The sequence below is a fragment of the Maylandia zebra genome, linkage group LG1 (assembly GCF_041146795.1).
Source record: "Maylandia zebra isolate NMK-2024a linkage group LG1, Mzebra_GT3a, whole genome shotgun sequence".
Taxonomy (NCBI): domain Eukaryota; kingdom Metazoa; phylum Chordata; class Actinopteri; order Cichliformes; family Cichlidae; genus Maylandia; species Maylandia zebra.
In genome coordinates, this window is record NC_135167.1 from 27,308,188 (window position 1) to 27,322,009 (window position 13,822).

Here is a 13,822-nt window from a genome sequence, read left to right on the forward strand (position 1 = left end):
AGAAAAACATTTTGTAAATACTATACAGATACTATACACACTGTTGTGGTTTTAAAGGTTTTTGTCCGTCAGTTAGATTTCCCATGACTCTTGTGAAACCTGTAGACCAAATTTCTGTAAATCCTGCAGAATTATGTGCAGTTTCATAAAGTTCAGCACAGCGTTTCATGCTGTATCACATAACTGGCAGGCAGCTGTGGTAAAAGGTTATTGAACTGTCTACCTCCACTGTAAAATTACACACAGTAAATGTCTGTAAGAGCATCACAATATTGCTTCCTTGATATTTACATGACATTTAAGGCTTTGTGTAACCTTTTCCTCGTGAAATGATTAATGATTTTACAAGGTCAGAGTCATTTTTATAAAGAGTGAAAAGTAATCAAACCGTTTTGGGTTGCATAAATGTGTTTTCTGTTGTGAAGTGTAAATGTCTCTGTGCTTTCAAATGTGGACCAGATCATCCTTTCAGCTCCAGGTTTTCTCTCCAGGTTCTAATCCCCCTTTGTCCTTGTTCTCTTGACTTTATCTCGCCTTCACATAATGGCTTAAGACCTCACTACCATCATTTGCTATTACAGTTGAACCATATTAACTTACACTTCTCGACACACACACACACACACACACACACACACACACACACACACACACACACACACACACACACACACACACACACACACACACACACAAAGATTAGATATGTTCTTTATCAGTGACACATCGGATGCTGGCTGGGTTCTTTGTTATTGTTCTGTGAAATCGGTGTTGAATAAATGTTTCAGTGGATCAGCAGTAATCAGTCTCTCACAGACCATTTTTTCTACTTGAGTGTGTGCCTTGGTTTTTCTCTCTGATGCCCGTGAAGTTCCATTATGTTGTGGCAGCTGAGAGTCCATTGAGATATCACTTTCTACAGAAACCTGCTGGGTAATTGTCAGATTTAAGGCCTCCAGGAGATCAGGAAAAATCACCCAAGCAGCTAATCTGTGAGCACACGGCATCTGCTTAAAGAAGCAGAAGAAAGCCTGCCTAATAGAGTTCAGGCTACAATGAAGGATAGTGGTGGTCATACCATACATTGACTTTCAAGCTTGTTAGAACTGTACAAACTCTATTTTTGCCTTATTTCTATGTATGTATGCATATGATTCAACTGATTTTCAGTCCCTCCCTTAAGGTTCTGATTTCCAAGCTCCTTAGATTACCATGACCTGAATGACTGAGAGATTTCTGATGAGGCTTCCGTGAACAGTGGATGAATCAACTGAACAGCCTGATGCAGCTCGATGCTGGATTTTCTTTTTTTAGACCTGCCACCTTTCTCCTCCACTTGTCCAGTTTCTTCATTCTTTTTAAGCACAGACTGCACACCATGTCAAGTTGTCAGATTTTTCAGCCGATCTTTTGTTGGTACCAAAATACATTTTTATGCCTGTCAAACAGTTTGGCTGTATGACATTTCTCCCTCTCTCCCGATCTATATGCACACAGTGGTGGGAAAATGTGTTTGCCCACTTCCTGATTTCCTTTTTTTCTATATTTGTCACACTTAAATGTTTCTGATTATCAAGAAACATGTAAATATTAGACAAAGATAACACAAGTAAACACAATATGCAGTTTCTAAATGAAAATGTTTAGGGAGAAAAAAAATCCAAACCTAAATATCCCTGTGTGAAAAAATGATTTCCCCATAAACCTAATAAATGGTTGAGCCACCTTTGGCAGCAAGACCTGCAATCAAGTGTTTGCAATATCTGGCAGTGTTCTGGCAGTGTTTTATAGTGCTGTGGAGGAATTTTGGCCCACTCATCTTTATAGAATTGTTGTAATTCAGCCACATTGGAGGGTTTTCAAGCATGAGCCACCTTTTTAAGGCGGTGCTAAAGCATCTTAATCTGATTCAGTGCAGGACTTTAGCTAGGCCACTCCAACATCTTCATTTTGTTTTTCTTAAGCTATTCAGAGGTGGCCTTGCTGGTGTGTTTGGGATCATTGTCCCTCTGCAGAACCCAAGTGCGCTTCAGCTTGAGGTCAAAAACCTCTTGGATGAGTAGTTGATGGAGCAATTTTGGTTGGCCATCCAGTCATGGGAAGGTCCACCGCTGTTCCAGGTTTTCTCCATGTGTGGATAATGGCCCTCACTGTGGTTCGCTGGAGTCCCAGCTTTAGAAATGGCTTTATAACCTTTTCAAGAGGGAAAGATCTGAGTTACTTTGTTTCTCACTTGTTCCTGACAAGTGTCTGGCTTTTGAGGATCTTTTGGTCAACTCTACTTTCCAGGCAGGTCCTATTTAATGTTTTCTTGTTTGAACAGGTGTGGCAGTTATCAGGCCTGGGTGTGGCTAAAGAAATTAAACTCAGCTTTCCAAAGATGTGATACACAAAAGTTAATTCATGTCGTAATAAGGGAGGAGGTGGGGTGTGGGTGGGATAGCATTTTGGTTGATCTGATATCCTCCTGTTGGTGTTGTTCCCAGATCATCATACTAAATGTTGTTCCAGGATCAACATTGCAAGTGACCAATCAGAATGTTGTGACGTCATACTTTTGCGACTTCGGGGAAAACCGGCGTAAAACAAAAAACTGTACTTAAACTGCGTGAAACCGCCTCTGTCCGCCGATCAACGGACCCTGACCCTAACCGTAACCCTTTAATAAACAGTAAGCAGAATTGATATTGTCCTTGCAACATTGGAATTTCATAAATGCACGAATGGCAAAGGAATAACGTCACAACAATGTGATTGGTCACTTGCAACGTTGAACCTGGAACAACATTTTCATGATGGTCTGGGAACAACACCAATTTTGTGTCTACTTGTGTTTTCTTTGTTAATATCAAAATGTAATTGAAGATCATTTTAGTGTGACAAACATACAAAAACATTTTCTATCTATCTATCTATCTATCTATCTATCTATCTATCTATCTATCTATCTATCTATCTATCTATCTATCTATCTATCTATCTATAGTGTAAAAACAGACTTAATATGACCTTTGTTTACATGTTTTCTACAGTACATACCCTCCGTGCTTCATAAAGTAAATACATAGACAAGACTATTTTAGTGATACTTAAAGTTATACAATTATAAAACGTCTTTCTAGTTTGATCCACCTTTAGAGAAAAATGTAACTGTGAAATAATAGATTTTTTTTTTTTTTGCTTCTTTTGTGTGTTTCATTTTCAGGCTTTCTCTCTAAAATCAAATACCACTGACACACTTATTGATTGCTCTTTATTGGTGCACTTTGAGTTCCGCTAAGCGCACCGGGTGGCCGCTTGAGACCTGCACACGTCATCAAAATATCACGATAACTTCTCCAGTTGTTTTATTTTTTGGAAACCCTGAAAGGACATGTTGTCATATCTCAGAGTTTAAACATTTATCCCAAATTATCTCTGGAACAGTCCGTTGGCTTGACGGTGGGGGAGATGGAGCATCAGCATACAAACGCGTCGCGCAGCCTCATTTCTCCTCCAACCCCGGCGCAGACGATGTTGTACACCGGTGTAGCCATCGCTTCTGTTTACGGTGTAATCATTGTGTTGGGGCTAATCGGCAACATCACACTCATCAAGACGTTTTGCTCTGCCAAATCCGTCCGAAATGTGCCGAATCTCTTCATGTCGAGTCTTGCGCTCGGGGATGTTTTACTGCTGGTGACCTGCGCTCCGGTGGATGCCAGCCGCTACCTGTCAGAGGAGTGGCTGTTCGGCAGACTGGGCTGTAAAGTCATCCCCTTCATCCAGCTCACCTCGGTTGGGGTTTCTGTGTTCACTCTCACAGCCCTGTCCGCTGACAGGTAGGTTTTTACCAGTGTAACTCATCATAACTAAGGATAACTTAAAGCAGCATCCATAAAGAAGTTAAACGACTGTATGTCTTCTATTGAAACCACAGGACGTAAAAACTTAATGTCTAAGTAGATATTTACCTGTGTATCGATCCTCGGAAAATTACGCATGACAGAGCTTCTGCTCTGGTCTGTTGCCACGTGTAAGGCTATAAATGCAATCAATAGCTACACAATCATAATTATTTGTTATAAATGTATTAGTTAGAATTAGGAAACTATTGCTATTATATATAACAGTCACTGGTACAGCTTCGTAAAGCAATTAAAAGATGTTCTAAGTTTCGGCTTTTGGTGAAAAACATAAATGCTGCACCTATAATGTTCCTGTGCATCCTGTGCTTCAAGAGTTTGTTATCTGAATAGCCTATAATGCAATCCTAAACCTGATAGAGGAAAAAAATACCTTAAACATATCTTTGACAAGAAACACGATTGTTTACATGTTTGAATGTAAGTATGCGAGGACAATCAATTCATTTTGCTGCACATTTCCTAGACCTCTTTTCTCCACTCCTCTCTAAATAAACAATGTTAAAGGATTTTACATAGAAAGTTTGTTCACAAAAAGCTGCTGACCTCTGAGTTTTCCCAGCTCCAGACTGTTAATGGGACAGGAACACACCTTTGAAAACAACAGAAGCTGTAGATTCCAAACTGGTCTGAGTCAGTCACTATTAAGGAACACTGGTCAATAAGATGGAAATAACGTGAAACGTACTTTGATGGAAACAGGCAATGGGAGATCCTTTATGGGACAAAACCCTGTTTTAGATGCAAGGATGTGGTAGGTTTAATTAATGTCTACTTTTAGATTTCACTTAGAAAGCACTGACTGCCTTGCATGCCTCTACAGAACACACAAGGTCTCTTTGTCTCCTTGTCTAACTGCGCATGCATGTGTGTGTGTTTAATTTACCTCTGTCTGTGTCTTTTAGGTACAGGGCCATTGTAAGACCCTTGGATGTTCAAACATCAACCTCCACTACCAGCATTGTCCTGCAAGCATTGCTTATCTGGGTCTTGTCCCTGATCCTGGCAATACCTGAGGCTGTGTTCTCTGACCTCCACACCTTCAACATCACCTCCACTAATGAGAGTTTTGTTACCTGTGCTCCTTATCCCCATGGAGTTGAACTGCACCCTCAGATTCACTCCATGGCCTCTTTCCTCATTTTCTACATAATACCACTGCTGGTCATATCTGTGTACTACAGTTTCATCGCTCAGAGCCTGATGAGGAGCACCTGCAACCTGCCAGTGGAGGGAAATGTGCATGCAAGACGACAGGCTAGTGTTAAATTTGTTACTTGGCAAGCTATAGATCAGTTTAGGTTATTCTTATGACATGAATCCCCACTAGAAATTTACTGTCAACTTAAAAATGATCGTTGCTTGTCTCTTGTCTTTATTATGCTACCAAGGAAACAAAAACAGTCAAAACAAAAAATTAGGGGAATAATTCTCCATACTGGAAAAAAATGTATTTCCACCATGTTTGTAGTCTTTTAAAATGTACCATATATTTCCCCTGTAAATGTTTGTTATGGTCCTCAAAATCTGAATTAATCTAAACATTTTGTTTTTTGTATGTGAACAGCAGATTGAATCAAGAAAACGCTTGGCCAAGACAGTGCTGGTGTTTGTTGGTCTGTTTGCACTATGCTGGCTACCCAGTCACGTTATATACTTATACCGCTCCTATCACTACTCCCAGGTAGGCAAATATTATTATTATTATTATTTTATCAGAATCAGAATACTTTATTGATCCCTAGGAGAAATATTGTTGGTTACAGTGCTCCAGTACAAACAGTAACAAAAATAGACAATACAAGAAGTAAGATCTATCTATCTATCTATCTATCTATCTATCTATCTATCTATCTATCTATCTATCTATCTATCTATCTATCTATCTATCTATCTATCTATCTATCTATCTATCTATCTATCTATCTATCTATCTATCTATCGTGCAAAACGAGTGTAGCTATTGCAGTATTTGCACTGTTACAACTCATCCATCTAACACACTGTGTGTTAGGTGGATGAGTTGTAACAGTGCAAATCAGTTTATTTGTTTCTGTCTTTTTGTGTATTGTAAGTGGAACATATCTCAACTTTAAAAAAAATCTATTCTGCACAAAGTTATCTGATATATCCATTGATTTATTAATTTTGGTTCCATCCCTGATCTGAAAATGCCGTCAGCGCTTTTTGATTTAAAATATGCTATTTAAATAGAAATTGTTGTTTTGGAGTGTATGAGAAATCTGTTCCTGTTGGCTCACATAAAGTAGATCTTTTTAAAAAGAGTCAAGTCAGATGAATTTAGGTTTTTTAAAAAATATTTTTAGATACCTCAAATCTAATCTTTTAATCTCTTTCTCGCCTGCCAGGTGGACACCTCGTTGCTTCATTTCGTCTGCAGCGTTGTAGCTCGTATCCTGGCCTTCACCAACTCCTGCCTGAACCCCTTTGCCCTCTATCTGCTGAGCAAGTCCTTCAAGAAGCAGTTCAACCAGCACCTGTGCTGTTGCTGTCGCATCATCATCAAACACTCACAGAGCCCGATACATTACAGTACACGTGTGACTTCTGTCCGCAGCTCAAATCACTCTATGACTGTCATTAATGGTAGGCAGCTCGGACAGGAGGACTGTGTGTGAGCGTGAAAGTGAACTGCATCATGCATGTAGCATATGTTTGTGTGGTTTTCTTGTGGTTTCAGTTCTCCACATGATACAATAAGCCCAAAGAGTGATGTCTTCTCGAAAAACATTACACATCTACACAGTCAATTCAATCAATCTTTTGTTGATGTCCTTGAATCTTTTGCGGTGTGTAATATTTGTCTTTGTTAACTGTTAACTGTCACAAAAAACACAACAGAAATAGAAAAAAACACAAGGAAAGTGTTTCTGGGGAGACAATAAACCGACGGACCAGTTGCAGGAACCCAAAACATGGTAGGTGTGTTTTATCATGATTCAAATAATACTGATGACGGATTTTTAGGCTAATAGTTAGGCTAACACACTTACCTCTCATATTTTCTTTCCTCACAAAACTGATAAATCCTTCACTTCTTTTAAGTGTCTCCCAGTGCAATTCTTAGCATATTTTGGTTCCTGCAACTGGTCTGTTGGGTTATTGTCTCCCCAGAAACACTTCCCTTGTGCTTTTGGAAATCTGTTTTTTCCTATTTCCGTTGTGTTTTGTGTGCTTTTGCAGCGTTTTTCTTATTGCTGGTGTTTTCGTAAGTTGCAGTCCGTTTGGCCTCTCAGGGCCACCGTAGGATAATCATTTTCCTTAAATAAGAAATTTACACAATATATTAATGTTTTCTATAACTGTTATAGGAAGCGAACAGTTATTCAGTGCAAGTCAGTTTGAATTTTACAGGGCCAATTCACAACAGTACAACATCTCAAAGCGGTTTGCATTGCTGGGTAACGACCCTGCAATACTAGAAGGTTTAGTGTTTGAAGTGTTTGCTCACAGTTTAGCTCCTGTGAGCAAACACTTGGTGACAGTGGAAATGAAAAACTGAAAAGGAGAATACGTGGGCAAATTTAGCTTAAAGACACCAGAATTCAACAAAAGCAAACCTTGAACTAATAATTCAACAGTGTCCTGTTCTTTTAATGACAAAGAAACGGTCCCTAGTGAAAATGTGACCTTTTCATTTCCTACAGACTTAGTGGACTTGCTTTTTTATATAGAGGAGAGGAACAAAAGAGTTTTTTCCTCTCTCTCTTATTTCCCTTGTCTCATGTTGCTGTGTCATCAGCAACATGACTGATTAGTTGGCCAATCATTTTAATTAATATGATGAATTAGAAACAACACCAGCACTGTGTAATTGGATATATCTGGTACTTTTGTCTTCTGCCTTATTTCCCAAAGGAAACAAGAAGGTGAGAAAAACCTCAAGCCTGGATAAATGTTCTGCTTCTTGAGAAATATCTCAAGCTTTAATTCCCAAAGGGAATGAAGCAGACCATTTATCCAGGCTTGAGTCTGGTAGTAGAAGTATACTAGCTTGTGACTCCCCGAGGTTGTTTGCGTCTCCTCCTGGTTTGAACCGGGGATCTTTTGTGTGTTAGCTACCGTACATGTTTTAACCACTGTACCACAAACGGGAAAACAGCTATTGAAACGTTGACACATTCAACAGTATTGTATGCATTTGCTATTATTTTGTTTTTAAAAATAAGCTTATCCTATGTAATCCGTATGCAGCCCCACTGATTTATATGTAAAACTTTGACCAAAACCAAATACAGCTGTGATGCTCACCCTCAGAAATGTATTTTAAATATTAACTGCCTCAGTTGGCATCGTGAGTAGTAAACAGTGAATGTAAATCCACACCTGTGGTATTTGGCAGCACAAGCCACAGCGATATTTTTGTTATGTAATTTTGCATTTAAATGCATTTCTTGGGCAAGTTAAATTTCGAAAACGTCATATAATTTGTCAGACTATCATGTATTGATCACTTTTCTCTTACAACAGGATAAAACTCATTCAAAACCAGAGCCCTTAGTCCTGTTGACCCTGTATATGCTACATATTTTCTACGCCAGCATGCTCACTGGCCATGATTATTCTGTACTGTCACATAACTAGATTTACCATCAGCATGTCACATCCCAATGTCCTAATTTGGTGTTTCACAGTGGGAGAAGATGTTGCCTGTAGTTGTAATACTTGTGTGCATAATTCAGTTTGGGTAGTGTTTGTTTAGTTGTGGTTTGAGCACTTTGCCAAATTTCTGTCCTGCATGGTCTTAACCCCCTACTTAACATGTCATCTGTACAGACAGGCTCATTCGATGAAGAGTCTCAAATGTAAATAGGTTATTAACTTTAACAGTTAAATAAAGTCAGATACAGACCAAATCCGGACACACACTTTCATTTACGATCTGGAGGCTCCCCTAAAAAGCTCTCGGGTTATTTGTTGTATGTTAAATGTTCTGCCAAATGGTGAGATGTCTTCCCAGCATCTCCTCCTGTTCCTCTGTTGCTGTTTGACTTGCTGCTTCTGTAAGCAGTGAAATTATCAATAAATTCCAGCGTGTCTGTTCCATTTGCAGCTGTATACAATGTGTCCAAAGTGTAAATAGACCACCATGTTTGGCAGATAAGGAGGCATGGTCTGGGCCGTGAGCTGTTCCTGTTCCTGTTTTTTTTCCCTGCGGTTTTTACTCTGTTAGCTTTGTTTCTGTTGATTGTTCATCTGGAAATGTACATCTAAATCCTGCAGAACAGCCTGCATCTTAATGAGCTGTGCAGTCTTACAAGGGGTTTTCTTCACCATCAAAATGATTTCTGTTCATTTTTTAGTTACTGCTGCGCTCTGGTTAAGTTTAAGTAATGCAATTCAATTAACTTGGTACAAATTTTAACTGTAATTCAACCACTGGCTCTCACTCCTGTTCTCACTGAATGTAGAAAAACTGGGTTTACAAGCTTAAAAAAAATCTAACTGCAGTTAAATTTTCACATGGTTTTTTCAAGCCTGAAAATATGAATCTTGGTGTTTTAGTGTGCATGGCTCTCCCAAGATGCTGACCACATCGAGACATGCTTTAATAAACAGTTTATAATAGTTTAGTGAAAAGTTTATTTTGGCAAATGAACCACCTCTGAAAGCTCTTTTCGTCATCTGCACGGTCACGTCTGTCCTCCTCATACATGCCTGTGCAAAAAGTATGTCTCATTGCCTTATATTTTGCTTTCAAAGAGTCACACTTTCTTGCAGCTTTTTAAAAAATGATCTCGAGCAATCGTTCTCTAGGCTTTCGGAAAGTCTTTCGAAGTTTTGGCTGATTTTTCACTCATTTTAATTCTCGTCCTTGTATATGACCGAAGGTTTTGTTGTTTGTTTCTTAAGCCACTTAACACCGACCTATGAATTATTCAAGCATAAAAAGGCATCAAAGTGCTATTATCTGAAGACTTGGCATATCCCATCATAGCTTGCAGCATGTTCATAAAAACTTTAAGGAAATAGGCAAATGGAGGGGAAAAGAAGAATGGTAAGGCCTGAAAAACTATCTGCAGCAGATGAACAGTATCTGAAAGTCATGTCCTTAAGAAATAGGAAAAGACAAAGGAGAGATGCATCTGCTTATTCATCTACTCTTTACTGAAGTCTCATCACAGTATCAGTGGTAACAGGTCTGATGTAGTGTTTGCGCACTACTACTGTGATCTAGTGACAACTCATTCTCAAGCTAACTTATATTTTTTCTTTTCATTTTTCCATCTTCCTCTTCTTCTTTTGTTTTAAGAGTGTCGATTTATGAACAGAGCCTGAAGAACACTTTGAGTTCTCCTGAACTCGTCACACTTTTCACTCAGCTTCAAGGTCTGCGTTTGTGTAGGTGTGACATCCGTTTACTGAAATCTGTATCGATCTATGTGGCTGGCCACCTTGTTATAGTTAAGTGTTAGAAGACAAGCATTTGACATGTGAAAACTGTCAAATGTCATCATGTTTCCTTTTTGTCTGACTTGATGTCAGTATCCTTTAACATGAACTGTGTCTGATGAACTCACTCCTTTAGTCCTCCTGTAACAAAAGAGTGACACATTTTCAAATTCCATGTACATTTTTACCTGATAGTTGACTGATCGATCAGTGACACAAATCCAGTAACCAATCTTTAAAATGTGACTTAACTTTTAAAATATCACAATGTCTACTGCTCACCTCTGTACTGTATCGGACCCAGTAAATTAATGAAAAGGTTAAAGAAATGAAGAAATACTGTGAAGCTCCGACTCTCTGAAAGAAAGATCATTCATGCAGAAGCAAAAACCTTTCTCTGTTCAACAATGTGCTACACTGTAACAAAATTACAGATTATTTCCACTTAATGCACCATATCTTGAATCTTGAATCTTTTAAACAACAGCGCTTTATTTAGTCATTTTCACTTTGTTCACCTCAGGGAGTCAATGATGTAGCACCAATCCCTTCTTTTGGCGGGTGATGTGAGTCTTATATGGCTGAACACCTTGAGCTTCAGGTAAGATAAGAGATTGAATAAACTGACATCCCTAAAATGAATAAGTTGATCTAACTTAGTCACCTTAGGCAAATTGTACTTAGTTTTTCAAATAGATTTTGCAGTCCACCTGTTTCTGACCAGCTAACTCGTTTTTTTCTCCTTAGACCCTAAATTTAGTTTTTTTTTTTAAAATAAATTTTATTTGAGTTTAAAAGTTAATTTTAGGTATAATTGAAATGAGTATGTTTAAAGAATACTGTAGTTCAGCATTGCTACACTGAATACTTACACATTCAATCTTTTACATAAGTGGTTGTTGTGCCCAAAATGTTGGACAGGATTGGAAGAACAGAAGATAGAAGTTTGAATTAGTTCAAGAAATCTGCTCAAATTTCAGATAAAATAATGCATAATAATGTCACACAAAATATTCACATCATTTTAGTCAAAATGAAATCATCACTGTCATTTTTTCAGTGTTGTAGCTTTAAGTTCTTCATGATATGAAATTTCTACACTTCTCTCATATCCATTTAATATTTTCGAGAAGTAAGAATTAATGGATTTTAATGGATTCAGTTAGCAGAAAATTGGTGAATTAATGCTTGCTTGTAAAAGTGCAAAAATAGCTGTTTCCAATTATGTTTCTCTGCAATTCAAACAGATGAGTGAGGAAAAAGTCATCGCTTAAATTCAGCAGCAAGGGGGAGACAAAACTCTGTGTAGCTGAACTGACCTTTATGAATTTGTTTCCCTGAACTGTGAGACGCGATGACATTCAAACATCGTGGCATTTTGACTCTTTGTGATGAGTGCAAAATCAATTCTGAGGCTGCCTAAAACATGTAGGAGACAAAACTGGTGTGCACGACTGAAAATCAATACATCCGCTGAACAACAACAGTAACACATAAATAACCACATTTACAAATGAGAAGTTGTGTTTGTTTTCTGTCTGATTAATTTAAACACTGTTAGAGATGATGGAGGTTATCTGGATGCACATATATAGGACGTCAGATAACAGACAGTATGTCAAATATCACACAAATGGAGATGTTTATTTATATGACAGTCATCAACAATGGAAAAATGGATGTCACGGGTAAATTTCTACAAGGTTATCTAAATTAAAGACACAAATACAATACACAATTATTATTATTTTTTGCAGTTAAATTCACTTTCCCCAAACCAGCATTCAGTAGATGCAGCAGTTTCAGTCTCGAGTGAGGACAGGCCTCTAACACATAGCACATGAGCAATCACCTCATTCTTTGCAAAAATTGATTAAGCTGTCAGTTTGCATTGGGGTTGTGAATGAACAACCTTTTTTCAAGTGCAGTTATTGAGCTGTTGTCTCAGCAGCTGCTCAAGGACACAAAAAAGCTGTTCTGAAGTGAAGTTCTTGTTCTTGCTTCGTTAGAAAACAAGCTTCAGGTTTCCTGGAGACAGCATTGGGTTTTCTTTCCAGAAACGCCCTTTAATACATTCATTTTATCCTCTAAGTCAGTGTATCCCAACTACTGTGCCCTGGAACATAGGTGCGCCGTGGAAGATTATCTGGATCCACCTGGTTAGTACTCTAAGCAATCAGCGTAACGGGTAGAACAATTACATTATTTTCCACTAGAGGGCAGTACAACTACCTGCTTTAATTAAATGGGTTGCCAGCTTCCAGTAAAAAAGAAGAAGATAAAGAAGAAATTACATAATAGTCATACTGTGTTACAAAACCTATTAGCAATAGATAAACATTTGAAAAGAAAGAGTAGTCAGTCTGAGCTGGATCCTGGAGAACCCATATGAAGGCCCTAGCATAGTGGTCAGAAGAAAGCAAAAAAGGTATACTGGGGACAAACCGAGCCAACTCCACTATGTCTGGTGCGTGGGGAAAAATTATCAATTCGTTTTTTGTGACATTTTGGTTTGGTGGTGTGCTGTGTGATTTTTCTTATGTGAAATATGTGCTGTGGCTCCAAATGGTCTTACTGCTCTAAGCAGTGGCACAGCATGTCAGCAGGGTAAGAGTGCCTTGGCAGTCTCTACTTATAAGCAAAGATTCCAAGGCTTGCTTTTGAATCAATCTTCCACTGATATGCAGATTCTGATTATGTCATGTTTCATCCGTGCAAATGCTTCCGATGTACGCTGTAGAGCAGGGGTGTCAAACTCAAATACACAGTGGGCCAAAATTCAAAACTGGAACAAAGTCGCGGGCTAACAGTAATATTTATTGAAAAACTTCTCCAGATATAAGAATGAATCTTTTCTTATGGACTCAAATAAGTTTTGCTGGAAAACTGAATATGGAACAAGCAAAGCTTAATACTAAACAATATATATATTAGCTGTATAATACCAGTAGGCCAGCTGCGGGCCAGAGTTTGACACCTATGCTGTAGAGTAATTTAACATGTTCGCCAGGTACCAAGAAGAACCAGGACCAGGAAGTCTTCATTCAGTGGGTATTATCATGTTAAATTCTCCTGCTTGGGACATTTTTATGCTGAAGTCAAATATTTTGTTCATCACTTCATGCAGATAGGGTACTTTCTCACCTTTTGCCCACAGCTCAGCTTATTGAAATCTCCATAGCTGACAATGCAAGAGTACTCTTTCCAGTAGAAAAGGGGAGATCTTATCTTTAAAATCAGTATGACTCACTTACCTCCTTAAAACATGCAGCATCTTTCACAGTTAATCGCACTAATTAAAGAATAAATTCACCATCAATGGCTCTGTGCACCAAAGTGTTCCTTGAATTTTCTCTATCTGATGGGATTAAATACAATGTAATATGAGCAGCAGATCATAAAACCTCAAAAGATCTGCAAACAGCCAAACAGGGCACAGCACTGCTTAAATGAAATGACTACTGGATTACACGCTGTTGCTCTGTGCTTGACAGAATCTGCAG

At 38.4% G+C, this 13,822-nt stretch overlaps 1 protein-coding gene across 1 annotated transcript; it reads left to right on the forward strand.

Moving 5' to 3' along the window:
• The first annotated feature begins 3,513 nt into the window (after positions 1-3,513).
• Positions 3,514-6,774, forward strand: grpr (gastrin-releasing peptide receptor). Its single transcript, XM_004543536.3, has 4 exons — positions 3,514-3,821; positions 4,811-5,162; positions 5,476-5,589; positions 6,275-6,774. Exons 1-4 carry the CDS (start codon positions 3,514-3,516, stop codon positions 6,542-6,544), a joined length of 1,044 nt encoding a protein of 347 aa, XP_004543593.2. The 3' UTR covers positions 6,545-6,774.
• Positions 6,775-13,822: the final 7,048 nt, after the last annotated feature.

Excerpts from the sequence above, each read along its gene's own strand:
- grpr (XM_004543536.3), top strand. The coding sequence starts at position 3,514 with ATGTTGTACACCGGTGTAGCCATCGCTTCTGTTTACGGTGTAATCATT. Across the intron at positions 3,822-4,810 it reads ACAGCCCTGTCCGCTGACAG|GTACAGGGCCATTGTAAGAC; the intron begins GTAGGTTTTTAC and ends TGTGTCTTTTAG. Across the intron at positions 5,590-6,274 it reads GCTCCTATCACTACTCCCAG|GTGGACACCTCGTTGCTTCA; the intron begins GTAGGCAAATAT and ends CTCGCCTGCCAG.